At 45.9% G+C, this 18,657-nt stretch overlaps 1 protein-coding gene across 4 annotated transcripts in view; it reads left to right on the forward strand.

The window, feature by feature from the left end:
* The window catches only part of GATB (glutamyl-tRNA amidotransferase subunit B), an 89,468-nt gene that overhangs the window by 55,152 nt on the left and 15,659 nt on the right, over positions 1–18,657 (forward strand). For all 4 annotated transcript variants that reach the window (XM_019441276.2, XM_019441278.2, XM_053901193.1 and 1 more), the window contains 2 exons: positions 5,876–6,009; positions 13,401–13,479. In XM_019441276.2, coding sequence (XP_019296821.2) covers positions 5,876–6,009; positions 13,401–13,479 — 213 coding nt within the window. The remainder of the gene's footprint in view (positions 1–5,875; positions 6,010–13,400; positions 13,480–18,657) is intronic.

Below are 18,657 nucleotides of genomic sequence, written 5' to 3' on the forward strand. Positions count from 1 at the left end.
ATAAAATTGTACCCAGTGCTTGCCAGCTTATGGGTGCTTTTACAGTTAGTGTATGCACTAGAAACATAACCAATATTTTCTCCTGGTAAAGCTAAATAAAAGATGCACCTTCTAACTTCACTCCTGCAAAACCAACAATGCATTTATTTCAGATACAACTAACAAAGGACTTTCAGAGATGAAGATCCTCCGGGCTCAGGGTCATTTGACCCCTCAGGGACCCGCTCATTGGCCCAAAAGTACAGGGAGGAGTGAAGCCCCGAGTGCCCAACCTTGGGGATTCACAGGGGCTCTCTCCTTAATCCTTCCTGAAACCTGGTTTCCTGTTTGTGGAATGATTTCCTTTTGGGGACAATTAAAATACATTATTTCAGGTTTCAGTCAGATCTTAGAGCCAGTGAGCAAGCACTGCCTTGAAGCTTTGTTGCTGGTTTTAAGCTGCAGCCAGAAAGCTGCTGTTGACCAACACAGGTTCTCTCCGTGTTGGGCCCATGTGACAATGGTGGCTTTAGGCACATTGAAATGTGATTGTAATCAGAATTGATTTCTTGACAGCATACTTTTTATGGCCCACTCTTGCAGATACAGTTTTCTAATTATGCCAATCTACCGTCAATGTTTATTACCTAAATTATTTGGGTTTTAATTATCCAAGGAAAAGTCTTATTGCTATATTGGTTTCCCTTCACATCCCTCCTAGAGTTAATATATCTTGGAAAACGTACACTTGTTTTCCCGTTAGTCTAAGCCAGATGTAGGTGTGAACCCTCCCCGAATGGAACCATTATCCTGAGTTAAACTCAGATGTGTTACTTCCCGACTCTGCTGGGAACACAGCACAAGTGAAATTGTTGGCACCAGAGTTTTGCTCAGATTGTAGGGGCTTCCAGACCCACTGGAAACATGACCCAGGAGGAAAAAGTATGAAGACCAAAATAGGACTGTAGCTCTTTCTAGTTGCGTATTTTATGAGACAGACTAGAGAGTATACCCTTGGTGTTTCTGGGCCAGTTTCAGAGCTGCTTCAGATCTCCGTGTTCTTGAAAGTGGCCGTGATGGTTCAGGATTCTGACTTCGCCTGACACACTCAAGGGAGAGTGGTGTCTCCTGCGCTAGTCTCACACCACCAAACAGCTGCCTTTAGTTTTTCCCCATCCAAGACTCCTCTGGATGATCGTGTGTGTGTGTGTGTGTGTGTGTGTGTGTGTGTGTGTGTGTGTGTGCGCGTGCGCGCGTGCTCGTGCTCGCTCACTGCAGGATTTCCACAGCCACTTCTTGTTTCCATGAAAAGCAGAGGGAGGGCTCCCTCACATCACAGACCTAAGCCACCACCCCACTGAATGTGTCAGTCCTTAATCTAGCCATAACTTCTGCTTTCTTCCCTAGCACCACCACTCAGGCATCCCTACCTAGTTTCCATTTCATCCCAACACTAGCATTTGATGCTATTTTTAGGGCTGCTTTTCGCAAAGTTGGTGGGTCTGCATTCTGTTCCCACTTTGTGAGAGCGACCGAATTCACAGGAATAAAGAGGGAACAGTGGAGTCCCCACTGATCCACAGATGCTGGGCCCTCTTACAGTGTTTGCAGAAAAGCTCAGTGGCTGCTCACCCCAGCACCCCTGCCACGTGGTGGAAGGGTGCGGTTCCAGTTTGTGTCTCCACCACATGGCACGTGAGCACCTGGCTCAGTCTACAGATGCAGGGTCTCCTGTACAGTCAGCCACTCCCACCACTGGAATGACCTGCCCGGTTAGGTGTAAACCCACGCACAAGTTCTTCGTATTAGAAGAATTAGAATGCAGTAAAATGCAGCGTGCTTGATACCAAAACTATGTGAGCAGTAATGGGGTTGGTTTCGTAATGTCAGAAGGGGCATCAGAATTAGGCAGTGTCCTGGTTGAGGCATATACATACCCACTGTAACTTCTCTGAGGAGAGGGTGCAGAAGGGGTGCAGAAGAGAAGCCCAGCAACTCTGGCCACCCTCCTGTCCCCTGGAAGCTCTGTGTGGCATAAGGTTGGGGGGGTGGGTAGGGGTTTGAGTGTCTTCCTCCCTGATCTGGGGGCAGGTGTGTGTCAGGCCACAGCGGAGAGTGCCAGGTGGTGTAGATGTACATTGGCAGAGGCAGAAAGAGAACTTGCCTGTTTTCTCCTAATTTCTCAGTTAATTGCTAAGGGCCTTTGCAACATTTTTAATATGTTAAGAATCTTTGAACAGCTGGCAGGTACCGAATAAAATAATGGAAGTGGTGGGAAAGTGCATTCTTTTGATGAGCTAGTTGCTTCACGTTGTGCCTGGCACTGGTAGGTGCTCCGTCTTGGTCCCCAGGAAGGCAGCAACATGATATTTTCTTCCTCAGCGGCGGTGTAGCGTGGAGATAAAGAGCACAGACCACAGGGGTTCAGATCCCAGTTCTGCTGCTTTCTTGCTGTGGAACCTCAAGCGAGTTCATGCCTCCGCGTCCTTGTCTGTGAGAGAGAGTTCTACTAGGATCCACCCAGGGTTGTTGTTAAGAATTAAATGAGTTAACGCAGAGACAGCACTTAGAACAGTGCCTAGTCCCTCTTGTTGTTATTAAAATGTATTATCATTGCCAATGGCGGCGGCAGCCATGCGCAGCTCCCCACAGGGCTGGCCGCCGTTCTCCATGTCTAGCAGCTATTCTGGAAATATTCCTGAAAGCCTCTTAACTAGCCCCGGATTGCTAATCTAAGGTCCCTTTAGCTGCCATGTCACTCCCTGCCACATAATCAGCTGTTCCTCAGCTTGTACTTTGTGGGTTTTTCTTCTCTGAAGTCTGCCACTGGGCAGCTGTCTCTGTCAAGTTTCATTCTACTTCTAAATATAGTCCAGCTAATTTCTGCCCTGTCATCAAGTTCAAAGGCTGTGTGACTTAGAACAAGAATGGTGGTTGGGAAGGCAGCCCTCATCCTATCCCAGCTTCATAGTCTTCTGACATTTTGTCTCTGAAGATAGAATGTAAAAGACAGCATTGCAAAAAGACGTTGCTTCCAGAGCCTGGCGCAAGGGTAGATCGGGGTTCCTTTCCAGAGCAGACGGTGAAGGTGAGGCGATCCCTCTGCCTTGCCTCACAGCCACATCGACCAACTGACAGGTCCATTAGCGGTAGAGGGTTCCTGTCAGCCTCTACGTGGCTGACCTGGCATTGGCGCTGGGTGTAATTGAATGCTTCGGGAAATTTGATTAAAATGTGAAAAGGATGCTTCCGGGTCATAGAGCTACAAAGGCTGTCTGGCATTACACGAAAGGCAGGACCAGTTAGTTGTCCCTCCTGTGTTAGCTGCAGCTGAAGGAACAATTAGTGTTACATTCAGCCAGGAGACTTGACACCCCGTGTAGCTAGAGTGTCGGCTCTGATGTAGGATAGGTCAGTCTGAGTCGGACGCTTGCATGTCGCCTTTGGGAAGGAAGTTGGGGGTTCCCTAATGCAGTGGCCTTTTTGTGTTGCTCTTCATACGGTTTTTATGGAAAGGAATTACCAGCGCACTGTTTTCCTGAGAAAACCAGATGGCTGCACTGCCACATTCACCAGGGCCTCAGAGATTTGTGCCGAGCTTATTAGCAGTTGCCGACCTCCTAAGAAAAACTAAGAAGACCTTATCTAGAATGCTTGAAACGCAGGCTTGTGATCTAAAGAGCCAGAACAGGCAGCCCATGTGTGACTTTGTATTGATCCGTCATTCCCTGGGCGGCAGTGGCTCGGCCTTCTTCAGCCCTGCCGCGTGTAGCTCGCCCCATTACCATCACAGGTTTTCACATCCGCTTCCAGTTGTGTGCCGGAGCCACGTATCCCCCAGCGAAGTACGGTTCCTGCTTGGAGAGGCTTCATCACAGCACTGACACAAAAAGACAAACAGAAATCTGACTTGCCATGTTATCCATCCAATAAAAAAACCACCCAAGGGTAGAAGAATAGATATTCATCACGTCCCAGCAACTCAGCCAAGCCTGGGAGTTCAAGTGCAATATTTCTAGGTGGATTTAGAAAACCTTTCCTTGGCAAAGCAAAGAGCTCTGCTTCTGACAGCTCTTTTCACCAGCGGGCCAGCCTGTCTGCGTTAGAACAAAGGGAATTCTGCCCGTCTGATTTGGGCCAGATAGTAGTTTTCTACTTCCCCAGCGGTTTGCTGTACCATTGTGGAAGTTTGAATACTTTTCCATAAGTTAAGCAAAACTTCCTCTTCATTCTTCCTGCATTTGCCTTTATCTGCAGTCAAGCTTTGGCTGCTGAGGCGGCCTTTGCCCTGGTTTAGCATGAGCAGAATAGTAACATTGGCTTGAAAAGAGATTCAAGAGATGATTATGGGATTATTCAGTAGGCTTGTCACCAGAGAATTTATCTGTTACAAAGGGCATGTAGATTTTTTTTTTATTATGGAATTTCTACTTTAGCAACCGTGTGCCTGTGTGTATATTACGGCATCTGCAATAGCTGAGCTTTCAGAGAACTTTTGTTCCTATGTCTTGCTTCTTCCCAGTATCTTGTTTTTCCAGAAAGTTCTTTTGCTTAACGAAGGTTCTCTGAAAGGGCAAGGGTTCGAGACCTTACCCGCAGTATAAAGTGAAAAAGACCATTTCGGGGAAAGTGTGGTTTTATTTGCATTTCAGCAGGTAGGAGAAATCTACTAAAAATGTGTTCCCTCTGCATTTGGAAGCTTCAGCTTCCCCTGTGTGAGGGGAACATGTTTTTATCTTTCTTACTGAGAAACAAAGGATGGACTTAGCCACATTTTTTTGGTTCTGCCGAACTGCTCTGAGCTGGCAGTTAGCTATAGTAGTTAAGGCACTTTGATGAGTGCCTTGGGGTTACTCTTATGCATAATTGTGGCAATTCTAATATTTAAAGGTGAACATGGTATGATAAAGAATGAGCATTCACATGTGAGTTTTTTTTTTTTTCCAATGCGCATGGTGATGGCAGCAGACATTAATTCCATCCGTGGATATTTACCATGTAACTGCCATGGCCCAGCACTGACTTAGCTCTATTTATCAAGTGAACAGGACAGAATGGCCCCTGACTCACAGAGCTGACAGTCCAGAGGGGAGACCTAGTAGTCTTCTTCACATCTCCTTGTTGAGCCCACCCAGGCGATTGTTTTCACAGAGCAAGAGGAGAGGCAGGGTTAGCTGTGTCTAGTTTGGCTCCGAAGGTCTGGAAGCCGCTGCTGCCTCCATCAGCTGTGTGGTCTGAGTCGGTCACATGTGCCTGGGTTCTTCCTCCTTTTGGAAACATTTGAGAACCATTTCTGTCATTTTGGGGATGATGTGAAGATGAATACAGTTACGATCCACTTTTGGTTTTTCAGAGGTAGAATATTCTGTCTGTTCCTTCTTCATTTACTTCTTTTCCTGCCTTCTTATTCTCACAATCACTGGGACTTCCGGCAGAGGATAGGCCTGGAAAGAGAAAAGACAGTGAAGTGGAGCCAAACTTCATGGGCCCGAAGATGAAGGACGCAGCTCAAGGGTAAAGGGTGTAGGGTTCACAGGGCTGATGGTGAGAGGGCGGGTGAGTTTAGGGGACAGTGGATTTCATTGCCCTCTGGTTCACCAAGCCAGGCTTTTGGAAATATGTTCATTCCTTTGAGAAAAAGCTATATAAAAAGCACCATGACAGTAGTAGAAGTCAAATACTTGCTGTTTACTGAAAGTGATTAGAATTTTCTGGTGGCATTTCCATGTTTAGGAAAGTACAGGTAGGTGTCTCAGAGGAGGCAGAGGGTGACAGTTTCAGATTTGCCTTCAGAATGCTGATCTTTCATTTTTTTGGAGATATATATATATATATATATATATATATATATATATATATATATATATATATATGAATTTTTTTTTTTTCTTTACAGAATGAAGTTGGCCTACTGGAGTTCTTCCAGAATGTGATAAAAGAAACTAGGGCAGAGCCAAAAAAAGTAACTAGTTGGGTCCTCAACATTTTTCTGGGTTTTTTAAAGCAACGGAACCTTGCTGTCAATGAGAGGTGAGTAGAGTCTGGGGATTCTTTCTTCCTTTATGATGAACTCTGTGTCCAGAAGCAGTTTAAGTAGGGCAGGGCTGGTGTTTTGTTCTCCGTCGTTCCCCTTAAGATCTCCTAACAAGACACAAACACCCTTGTGAATTCCAGATTCTGAAGCTATCCGCCATCACCTCTGAGATTTCATTTATTTGTTCCAATCTCTGACTGTCCGTACTGCCCTTTGTACCATGCAGGGCTGGGGGCCTGAAGATGAGTAAGACCAGGAGTCTACAAGCTGGTGGGGAATACAGATCTGTAAGAAAACAGGCATTCACCTTAGTGTGGTCCTGTTAGGCCAGAGGCACACAAGGTGCCATGAATGAACACCAAGGGGGCCTGGCCTGAGGCCGGAAGATGACAAAGGTTTCCCGCGGAGGATATGCTGGAACCAGGCCCTGAAGACCTAGTGGGAGTTGCCAGGTGATGGGAGGGATGAGGGGATTCCGGGTAAGGGAGTGGCCATTGGACACTCAGAGACGAGCAGGCATGGAGGCTTAGGAAACCCAGAAACTTCGGGGTGCCAAGGGGGTACGCAGGAAAGCTCAGGAGAAAGCTGCAGAGACCACCAGAGGCCACCGTGCAAACACTTCTGTCAGCAGCTCTCAAAGCTATAGATCTCCAGCACACTCCAGTTTCACTCGGAGGGGTGGAATGGAAGAACAGACCAGAAGCAAGGAGCCTGTTGCCAGAGTGCCAGTAAGAAATGCCATGGGCCTGAGCTGAGGTAGATGGGAGAGCAGTTATCTCACATCGCATGACTTCCAGTTCTTACTTGGACAGTGGAGCGACATGGAGGATAGTGTTTTTCAGCCTGGCGAGAGCTAGAGGAGGAGGAATGAGTTCAGAGGGAAGGGGCGGGGCAGAATGCCATGTTCCATTTTGGACGTGCTGAGCTGGGCTGCCTGTGGGACAGACATCCCCCTCACGGGCATAACCAGGAGGCAGGCAGATATATGATCTACCACTGACGGGAGATATCTGGCAGGTATAAATCCTAGAGTTCTCATTTCGTTATTCAGCACATGTTTATTTAGACTCTGTGCAAAGCACTGTGCTAAGCATGGGAAGATCAGTCAGCACACAGATATAGTCCCTGCTCTCTGAGCTGACAGTCTAGAAGCTGGTGATTATAAAGCAGTGAGCTAGCAGGTGCCCTGAGAAGGCGAAGGTAACAGCTAAGCTAAGGCCTGAGGGAAAGATGAGTAAGGTTAGTCAGGCAAAATCCAAGAGGTAAGAGTGTTCCAGGTATAGGGAATAGCACGTGTAGAAATCTTGAGGTAAGTTCAGGCATCATACCTCTGGCAATGCAAGTGCATAGTCCAGTATGGGTGGAACGTGGACTTCGTGGCTTATAGATGGTACTTGAAGTTGTTAAAGCAGAAGAGAACTGTCAGGGAGGCTACGGCCTGATAAGATGGCTGAGGAAGGAGCCGGAGATGCTCTAGACTCTTAAGTGAGAAGCGTGGGCAGAGAAGGAGGCATCCGAGAAGAAGTGGCAGGGAAGAGGAAAAGTAGGACAGAGTTAGCACCACAAAAGCCTAAGAAAAGGAAAGTTTCAGGAAGGGAGGAGCAAGCAGCAAATTTAAATGGGAGAAGGAGGGAGAGTGAATTCATCAGGAACCCCAGGCTGATGGCCGGGGCCTGGCAGGGTCCTGGTGGAAGGGGGAGCCCAACCTCAGCAGGTGTGTCATTTGTCTCAGCAGCCTCCCATGGCCACGGAGAAGTGGAGGAGGGGGGCAAGCATATGTTGATACCTGATTCTGAAAAACTATTCCCTCAAAGGAGGTTAACACCATACAGTGCCAGTTTCACATCCAGCCTCTTGCTGGCAACGTGTATATGTATGTTGTAATGTGGCATGTGGGATCAATTCACTTCCTCACTTAGCTCCTTACCACCAGTGGCCTTGGATGAGTTCCCCTCTATGACCCTCCATTTCTTCACTATGAAACAAAAATGACAGTACCTGCCTCCAAGGGTTTTGAGAGGAAAATGCACAGTGCCTGGCACATAGTGAGCCCTCTGTGTTATTTTCCTTCTCTTTGACAGGTCGGTATACCAAGTACCAAAACAGTGGCCACCCTCAGTCCCCTAAATTCCTGTGGCATCTGTGGCCTTTTTGTCGTTCATTCCTGTTCTTTCAGGTTTGGCCTCTCTTCAGAAACTCCACTCTACACTGAAAATATTGTGGCCTTCAGTGAAGACTGGAACCATCTAGAAGAGTTTATGGAGGAGATACAACTGTACCAAAGCCTTAAAGAATGGATAGGATTTGGTGAGGCAGAGGTCTGGGCAGCACCTGTAGGGAGCCAAGGGTGGAATGGCAAAGAACTGGCATGTTTTTAGACCGAGGAGGAGCATAGCTTACAGGAGCAGAGAATGGAAAACGGCAGCAAGCACTGCTTCCTGTATGGTTGGAGCAGGGCTGGAATCTGAGGGTGTGGGAAGTCACAGGGGAGGTTAGCTGTGAATCCAGTAAATACGTGTAGAGCACCACTAAAAGGACCCCATCCAGGCTCTCAAGGAATTCTCCATCTCCTGGGGAGGACTAGACTCATGCATCAGTATTTTATTTCAAGGCAGAATGGGGTGCTTCCTGTTTTAGAACAATACAAAGTGCAGTGAGAGCAGAGAGGAGGGAGATTCATGTTGGCCAGGAGAAGCTGGGAAGGCTTCAGGTGTGGTTTGAGCTTTTGGAGGAGTTACCGATCTGATCTTTAAATGTATGGTTTTCCATGTTATTGGCTGTGATTCTTAAAGTCACGGACTTTTCTAGGCAGAGACCTTAGATAACCTTTGGTTCAGCTCATTCCTTTAGCAGACAAGGTGGCATACCTCAGGTGGGGACACACCTCAGGTGGTGAGCTGCTAAGACTGGAAGCCACGTCCCCAGACTTCCGAGCTAGTTTCTTTCTATATTGGTCTGTAAAATTAGGGGTTGGCTCGACAACCATGTTGGTAGCTGTTAAAGGAGCTAAGGTTAATAAATTAGCTTGTCAAGTGCACTTGGAGCCCCTGGTATTTACCCAAACAGTTCATATGCACTAGAGTTTTAAGAACCCAAAGGGTACCCCGTTCTAAATAAAAGTATATGTAACTGTGCCAAAAGCAGGTAAAGAGGAAGCTAAACAATAGCTCTATCACACAGTTTATGTAGATCAAGAGCTGAGGATCCAGAACCAAGCTGTAGGCAGCCTCTTTCTACACAGTTCAAAGAACCATTAGCTGGGCTGGATACAGCAGCCTCACCTTGGAATAAACAGTAATTAGTGCACAACTCAGCTGCTGGGGCTAACATTTCCAGAGCTTAGAACGGCCGTAGCTGCGGAGCTTTGCAGTGGTCTCATGATGACCCCAGGCAGGGAACACTCTGGAGGTCAAGTTGGCAAGAACCGATTTTGCAAATTAGCACTCATCTTTAAAGACCTGTCATGGTGTTTAAAGGGTCCAACCAGAAAAGCTCTTGTTGAACTCAGCTTTTTAATTATTTTGAGCATATTGCTTTGAAAGTTGTTTTTCTGTTAACTCCTTCTAAATCACTATTAATAACAGGTTTGATGTAGTTAAGAAAGTGGAAATTACAGACACCCTGACCAAGCATTTCGTGGTGAGATCAGGCAAGCCCCACCATCCAGTTGTCCAGTCTAGTTGAGTGCCCCAAACTTCAGGTCAGCCAGGGGCAGCGGTTCCTGAGGCACTAGCAGATCAGGGCAGGCTTTTGAGCCAAGAGGGGCTTGATGGTGAAGGGAAGGTAAGTCCAGCAGTGTGATGTGTGGGATAGCATCCAAGTGGGGCTTCAGGGTTCGGAACCTGTTAAAGATCATTCTGGCGGGCCTGTAAGCGAACAGTGCTTATGACTTCTTAAACCAAAACAAAGAATATGTGACAGAAACCATGTGTGGCCCACAAAGCCTTAAATACTTACTCTCTGGCACTTCCCGGAAGAAGTTTGCTGACCCCTGGTTTAAAACATGTTTGGTGAGAGCTGGTTGAATCTCGTGGTGGAGAGAACTAGACCCCGAAGAAGCAGTGGCAGTCTTGGGAACAGATGTGCTTCCTTTCCCTGGCAGCCTGAGGTGAAGGCAGAAGACCATGTGGGAAAGAATGCTGGCCGGTGCTCATTATCGGGCCAGGAGTGAATGAGGGACAACCAGGGAGAGGGAAGAGATTGGAGGCCCAAGGAGAGGAGTTTTCACAAAGGGCTTTAAATGTAGCCCAGAAGTCGGGGTGCAGCAGAATGGGGAAAGCTGTTACGCTTGGCAACAAGCGAGGAGGGGTGTGATTTTTAAGAGAACATCTTCTGTAGAGGGGGAGGATTGGTGCTGGAATGGCACATGCTTACGAGGACAGATAGTAGCCACTAATGCTAGATATTTATCCGTAAAAGTAAGGTAAGAGACCAGGCTTGCAGACTCCGAGATCACTTGCAGACATTTTCAAGGTAGGAAGATCTGAGCATTTGTGAGGGTGCATGATTAAAGCCAAGAGAGAGGAAACAAACATGCAAATGGGATCTGCAGGAGTGGAAAGTAATGGGATAAAAGCATGGGTTGAGGGGTTTGTTTGCTGAAAGAGGAGGAGGAGGGCATGATAGAAATTTCTGAGTTGTGCATCATGAGCTGCTCTCCTTATGAAGTGAGAGGTGGGGGCAGGCACTGAGAAGGGAGGTGGGAAGAAGATGCCGTGGCTGTTACAGTTGCTTTGGTGGGACCACCGGATAGGGGTGTGGGGAATTCATCGAGAGGAACACAAGGATTATTGAGCAGCAAGAGCCACCTGGATGTCCAAGTCCCAGTGTCCTCCTCCAGGAGCTTCCTGTGTCCCATCTTAGCAGAAGTAGAGAAGGTGGACTTTAGGCTTGAAATGGGTGCAGAGATGGAGATGGGCTGCTCATTTCTCTGATGCAGGGAGGGGGCAGGAATGTGCAGTTGTAGAGGTGGCAGTGCGTCTGCTCCCGATGCAAGCTGGAGGTGGTGTCGTGACCCTGAAAGAGTGCTAGCCGGACTAGAGGAAGCGGGCAGATTGGAAGGATCCCTTTGTACCTACACTGGCCTCAGGGGATTGGAAGCTGGCATGCAAAGCTTAAGCGTTTAGGTGTCAGATTCTTCTTAGTGGAGACACATTCACTGTCCAGAGACTGGCATCTGACAGCAACAGATCAGTAGCTTGTGCCTCGGCTGCCAATATGTTGCAAATCTGATGATGGTTTATTTATTTAACTGAGGAGTGGGGTCTTTCAGGATCCGCGTGACAGGTACTGATCTTTGTCATTGTCGTATTCAAGGATAGCCCCGGCATATCTGGAATTAATGTAGGCGGTATACCAGATAGATATCCCCGTTGGTGAGAAGAGTTCTGTGACACAATTTCTTACTGACCGACTGTGTGTCAAGCATTTGTGGGTACAGAAAGATGAGTGAGAAATCTCAAATGCTGTTAGGTCAGTGGAAATATTTTATGGTGTACATTTATGACCTAACTAACGAATTAAGGTCATTAGATGAAAAGCAAAGTATTTTTAGTTACGTTGTGTTCTATTTCTATTCTCCATCTCCATGTCCCTTATATCATCAACTCAAATGGGAGAAGGGACCTTTTCTTTTTTTCATGCTCTAGAAATCCAGTTCAACCTCAATGCTTATTAAGGGTTCTTATACACTGTCTACACTCTAATCAGCCACTGTATTTTCTAGGATTGCAGAGCATCCAAGGAACCCACATTTTTAAAACAAACTGATTCTTTATTACTTGTCAGTAAGGTAGAAGGCTGGAAAGGGGGTTTATCAGTTTATTTCCCAGCCCTCTGTCCCTCTTGCTGCTGAGATTTAATCAGGGTGATTCACAGATGTTCCGAATGCCAACTTAATAACACCAGACAGTCTCCAAACTTAATTTCCACTTGGAATTACCTCTTATCCATACTTTGGGATAAACAAAGACTTTAAGGATGATGGTCTGCCTCCGTGTGTCAGCTGCTTCGAATGAACAACCCTAATGAGGTTTCACTGTGCTTGAATCAGAGTCCAGTAAGTCAGAGCTGGTAAACTTGAACTCAGTTGGTTTGGAATGCATGGAAACTGGATAGGGGCTAAGTGGCAATTTCCTTTTTATTATCTAAAAGCACGCAAAGAAATTAATTGTGATTGATGAAAACTAAGACAAAAGGTGTTTTCAAGTGGTGTTAAGCATTTCAAAAGTTTTAGTTTATACAGACATACTAATGTGCTATTTATAAGTCATTCCTATTTAAAACTAGTCCCCTAATGACCTCAGATAAACAGTGTTCTTTTAGCCTAGTTGCTGTATGTGTTTAAAAGTAGCAAAATCAGGGGTGCCTGGGTGGCTCAGACCAGTGGCTCTTGATCTCGGCTCAGATCATGATTTCGGGGTCGTGAGTTCAGGCCCCGTGTTGGCCTCTGCCCTGGGCGTGAAGCCTGCTTTTAAATAATAAGATAGCAAAATCACATATTTTAAAAGAAATAGTCTAGGGGCGCCTGGGTGGCTCAGTTGGTTAAGCATCCAACTTCGGCTCGGGTCAAGATCTCACAGTCTGTGAGTTCGAGCCCCACATCAGGCTCTGTGCTGACAGCTCAGAGCCCGGAGCCTGCTTCAGATTCTGTCTCCCTCTCTGCCCCTCCCCAGCTTGTGCTCTCTCTCTCTCAAAAATAATAAACACTAAAAATTTTTTTTAAAATAGTCTATAATTCAGTGTTACTTTTCACTAAGTCACATCCTAAAGGTATAGATATAATGGATCCTGGGCCCTTCTGTGGTGAAAGCTCTGAGAAAGCTGTTGTGAGCCTGTGGAGGAGAACAGTGTCTGTGCAGATGCCCATGGGGACAGTTAACGAAGCGGATGGCAGTCACTGCACTCTCTTAAGGAAAAGCTCTTACAATTAAAAAGAATTTATATTTGCATAAAAGCACTCAGAAAAGTAGCCTTGTTAGCTCTTTTGTTTGAAGTAATTTTTAGACTGATCTTGCATTCGAAAATATTTAATTACTGAGTGGTTGTTTTTTTGTTGTTGTTTTGTTTTTCTCTTGTCATGGTTCATGAATTTTGCAGCCACTCCTTTTTTTTTTTTTTTTTTTTTTGACTAATTAAACTGAGCAGTTGTTGCTACAACTTCTGCCAAACGGCCATTACTGTTGAGTGGTAAAACAACACTAGTCACCGAAACATGTTATATCCTAACCTACAAAATAAATAAATAAAATAGAGCCCCATTGCCCTGTTATTTCCATTCCTGGGTGTGTTATTTAAACCTACAAAATCAAGTACTCTTCTTCTAAATGGGTGTATGCTGACAGTGTGAAATATACATTTATTTTTCTCTCCTTTTGGGGGCTGCTAGTCCTGTCACACCTTCTGTGCTGGCTGAGCTTCTCAACCTACTGGACAGAAAAGTAATTTCTTCAGCAGCAGCTAAACAGGTATGTCCCCACTTCCTAAAGTTTCTGACTGCTCTGCTATTCCAGTAGATGTTGTATGTGAAATTCAAATGCCATCACTAACTGAATTTCATAAAGTATTAAATGTGTGTAAGGGCTGTTTTCATACTGAAAAGGTAGAAACATTTCAGTTAGCAAATGAAAAAAAGCTGGTATGTGCAATGCAGGTAATGTGCTTTTCATCTTTGCTAAGCAGGTGGTTCCTGTGTGGTTTTGCCTGGAACGTTTTCCAAACATTTGTTTATGTGAAAGGCGGGACTGTAGCTTTTGGGGGCTTCGAAGCACGTGCACTGCCCCTGTGACCCCCACGAGGCCGATGCCAGAGCACCTTCAGCACTGCTCCCCAGCCCTCTAGTCCTTCTCAGTCCCCTGCAGGCTCCCAGCCACTACTAGGGCTTTATTTGTCTTCATTGCATGATTGCCCCCTGAAATTTAGTCTTCCAGCAAGGAGGATGAGGTCAGACAGACTGCCTCTTGTTTAGTAGATAAAACTTTATACACATGCGCAGTGTATGCAAACTGAGAAAAACAGCATCGTCATCAAAGGTGGCCTCTGCCTCGTCTCCTTTCCACCTGACAGTCATAGGTGGGTGAAAGGTTCCTGGAATCCAGAAAAGTCTTAAAGGATAAAGAACACCAAGGTGGCTGCCTTATTTCAACTTTGGGTATCAGAGCCATCAATGCTTCAGCCAGAAACTTAGTGTGACTTTAATGGTGCCTTCTGCATTTAATATTTATACCGCATCAACAGTAGTGGCAGGCACAAAGTGAGGCTTTGGAAAAGCAACTGCTTTTGGCTAATTATGAGGCGCTGTGGCACTCACACCCAGCTCTGTGCAATGAAACTGGAGACAGAACTAATAAAGGCTCTGTTTACCCACCGCCCAGTGAGGCTGTCGACTACAGGGACCTTGGCACTTGTAGGAAAGGATTTGAGTTGCCTGGATGTCAGAGGAATACAAATGTTTATGACAGTGCTCAGCAGTGACAGAAAGATTAGATGGCCTGAGGGGGTATACACACACACACACACACACACACACACACACACATATATATATATATATACATAAGAGCAGATGAATTGTAGCATTTGAAATGAAAGAAGGGAAAAAAATCTTCCCCTTCTCACTCATCCTGCCCCACCAGACGAGGAAAAGGGAGGAAACCTAGTGCAGTGAATGTGATTGGTTCGGTACGACCAATGGAAAATGCTAGAAGATGCTGATGGTTGGTTCAGATGTAGGTAGGGACATCTTAGATTGTATCAACTTTCAGCATGCTCAAAGGAAGCAGGGTGAATCCTGGCTGCTGTGAGGTAATCAAACTGAAATAAAAGTCTGACTAGAAAGGTGTTAAATGTATGTTGCATGAGGGAATCTCCTGTATATATTATTGCCTTGGGGGTTTTGCTTTATTTATTTTTCTACTTTGTTTTCTGTATTTAATAAAATCATGTATGATTTTCTCGTGGAAAAAAAAAGTTATTTTTTCATTATAAAGAATTTAAGTAATATAGAAAAATATAAAGATGTTCAAATTTTACCACCTTGAAATAACTACCATTAATATTGGGTGGACACCCTTCCAGGCATCCTTCCATGCACATGTACTATTAGAAGGATGGATTGATGGGATGGACAGACATGAAGTTAGAGAAATAAAGACTTTAGAAAGTAAGAAATAAGAGGTTATAGTGATTTTTTTTTTTTTAGTTTATTTCTTTATGAGCCAGGCAGTTCATTGGCTTTTAGTATATCCACAAACCTATTCGGCCATCACCCTATCTAATTCCAGAACATTCTCATCACACAAAAAACCAAACCATTAGCAGTCACTCCCCACTAACCCCTTGCCCTAGGTTACTACTAATCTACTTTCTGTCTCTGTGGATTTGCCTATTCTGGACATTTAATGTAAATAGACTTGTACAGTATGTGGCCTCTGTGTCCGGCTTATTTTACTTAACGTGATGTTTTCAAAATCCATCTATGTTTTAACATGTGCCAGTACTTCATTTCTTTTTAAGGCTAAAGAATATTCTACTGTAAGTATATGCCACATCAGTAAATGGACATTTGAGTTGTTTCCAGTTTTGGGCTCTTATTGAACATGCTGCTTTGAACATTTGTGTTCAGATGTTTTTGTTTGAGCATGTGTTTTCAAGTTGGTTACGTATAGACCTGTACGAACGGAATTTCTGGGTCATATGGTAGTTGTACATTTAACATTTTGAGGAGCCGCCCGACTATCTTCCAAACTGGCTGCACCCAGTTGCATACCCATCAGCAATGTATGAGGGTTCCAGTGTCTCCATATCCTTGCTAGCACTTGTTATTGTCTGTCTTTTTGATTATAGTCATCCTAGTAGTAGGTGTAAAGCGATAGTCTCACTGTGGGCTTGATTTGCATTTCCCTAATGACCAACTACGTTGAGCATCTTTTTGTGTCTTTTGTAGGGTACTTTTTTAAAAGAAAAATGTTACAATTAACTTTTTACTGAATTTTTAAAAAGAATCCAAGTAGGTCTTGGCTTCTAGAAACCCTGTGTGCCAGAGGGTGCTCCAGTAGAGCAGACTCTCTGCTTCTACTCCTTCTTGGTGTTTCCCTCTGACGGATTGGGGTTCTATTAGTGATTAGATGACCAGGAGATGAGGAAAAAAAAGTAGACCAAGTAACTGACTCCTGAGGATGACAGATATGTAGAAAGAGCCATCCTGTCCTTAGAACACTCTGAATTCCAAAGAATCTCCCACTTTATGTCTAATTTACTATTAACCCATCACTCTCCCTTACATCATTGCCCATTATTTCATCCCTTACACATTTTACCGCCCCTTCCTTGGAGGTACTCCGGCAGTGCTCCTGAGATTTACAGGCCTCATCCCCTTGGCACCCCAGGGGCAGGGGTGTTGACAGGTTGCTATGATGCAGCACTCCTGTTTTTCAGAAACGGAAAGAGAAAAAGATTACGTATCATCATGAGCAACCTCCTGGTAACTGTGGACAAAAGCATCTCGATTCTTGTCACAGGATCTAGTTCTAGCTGTTGAAGTTGTGGGTAGCGGCCCGTCTCCCTCACCAAGGAGAGGGCCGTCAGAGTCACGGTTCACCTGCAGACCTGCACCCTGGGATCCTGAGCCTCTTGTGAGTCAGAGGCCCTGGGCGTTGTCCACACTGCTGGCCAGCCACAGCCCCAGGGGAAATGGTGCGGACTGTGTGCATGCCTCCTTTGTGCACACCGGAAATAGATGTGGCTTATCCACTGTCTCTTGGGGATTGTCCGGTTGGCATTTCAAGTGGAACCAAGCCGGGTTATGATTCCATAGCGATGGAAATTGAATTTTAACATGTAGGTGTGCCACTTAACCCGTCTCCTCTTGTCTACTTTGGGATCTGCTTTAAAGAGAAATCACCAACCCCTTTTAATGCAGAAAATGTTATATGTAATGCAGTAAAACTGTTACAAATGATGTGATGTCTTTTTCTCCGTTTTAGTGAGTGCTTCAGTTCTATGTGCATTTTACTGTGCCCTACTTCTTTTCAGGGCTTGGGCTGATGTTTGTGCCTTTCTAGAAGAATGACCTTTCACAGTTCTTGCCTTTGAGCAGAGGGGACACCCCTTTCTGTTCCTGTCCCGGCCCCCTCCCTACCTTCTCCCTTCAACAGGCCTTTCCTCCACACTCTGACCCTGGAAACCCCTGGACAGGTGAGAGGCCCATCTGCTTTCCTTCCATCCTTCCTTCCAGATACTTTAAAAATAGCTTTATCGAGACACAACTGGGTAGTAGTTGACAGGGTGTGTGAATTCAGTCCCCAGGGAACCTTAAGGCTGCCCTATGTGTCAGAGCCGGCTCCGTGGTCAGTGTGTGATTGGGGGTTCCCAGCTTGTGTGACCCCATGCTTTCAGTGGCCATTTAACACAGACGGCCAGCATTACCCTAAGAATCCTGTGTTAGGGACTTTGATCTTGGGTGGGCAGCGGCAGGGCCTGGGAGCTGCACTCCTAGCCAGAAACAGTTGCACTTCGATAGCACTTCCCAGGGTGGTGATTAAACACAGACAAAAGCTGAGGATTTATGCTGCAGCACGAGGCTGGCAAGTACAGAAGCCATTATGTTTGCAGCAAGAGGGCTGGGGAGCCCTGTCGAGTCTGGCCTGGAGGTGGAAGGCCCCTTCAGTGATTCTCACCCTGCTGGGCTTCGGCCAGGAGTGCACAGACTGTGTCTCAAACAGGAACGAGCAGAGGATTAGACAGCTGGAGTCTACTGCATCGGCCCAGGGGGGCTGGGGCTGGGGCTGGGCTGCGGTGGCCACTCGACCAATTGAGGAAGTTAATAAGCTGGTATGTTTTCACTCTGGGAGTAGAGAACACCCCAGACACAGGGCTCCCATTTGTTCCTGGAGGCTGCTGAAATGTTTCTCCGGTGTCACTCTGTATCCCCGCCCTACCTTGCTCTACTTTCTCAGGGAGCAGCCAGCCTCTGCATTTAAAAGTATCCATCCTAGCGTTGTCTTGCTTTTCCTCTTGAATGGTGTGGTTTGGCAGCGGTTCCCGAGCTGCCTCACATGGCCTCTGTTCTGGTGTTTTTGGCTCAGGCTCATCCAACCAGCGTTCGAGCCTGTCGGGTCCCACTGTATTAGGTGCCAGGCAAAGGCTGAGCCCCTGGTCAGCCTCCTCGGGTCCGCTGTGTGCTGTCAGCCACGGTGGCTGTTGCGGGCCAAGAAAAATGAGGCAGGCCCAGGAGCGGCCTCCTGGGTTGGCCAGGTGTGCCAGCTTACGATTCCCAGGCCCCAGGGACCGCCCACGTCTGCTGAGCTTTGCACCTCATCTGCCTATAAAGAGGTGCTGCATAGATTCCTAAGTCCTCACAGGTGATTGCACTTTTGAGCCAGAGATCTAGATCCCTCTTGAGATTTCCACATTCTCCTGCTGAATGTTGGACATTTTTTAGGCACTGTTTTAGGAGACTGTGCAGATGAACAAAATAAACACTGGTCAAAGTCTAAATACTTACCAGAGGGCTAATTTAATCATATTATGATAAATATACTTAATGGATATTAATTTTTTTATTAATATGAAAAGTAGTTCTGTAGCAAGCAAAACAAAAGCAGATCACAGACTGTATATATGTTATGATTGCAACTGTGTTCCCA

The sequence above is a fragment of the Panthera pardus genome, unplaced genomic scaffold (assembly GCF_024362965.1).
Source record: "Panthera pardus isolate Hobbes unplaced genomic scaffold, ASM2436296v1 HiC_scaffold_13, whole genome shotgun sequence".
NCBI classification, from domain to species: domain Eukaryota; kingdom Metazoa; phylum Chordata; class Mammalia; order Carnivora; family Felidae; genus Panthera; species Panthera pardus.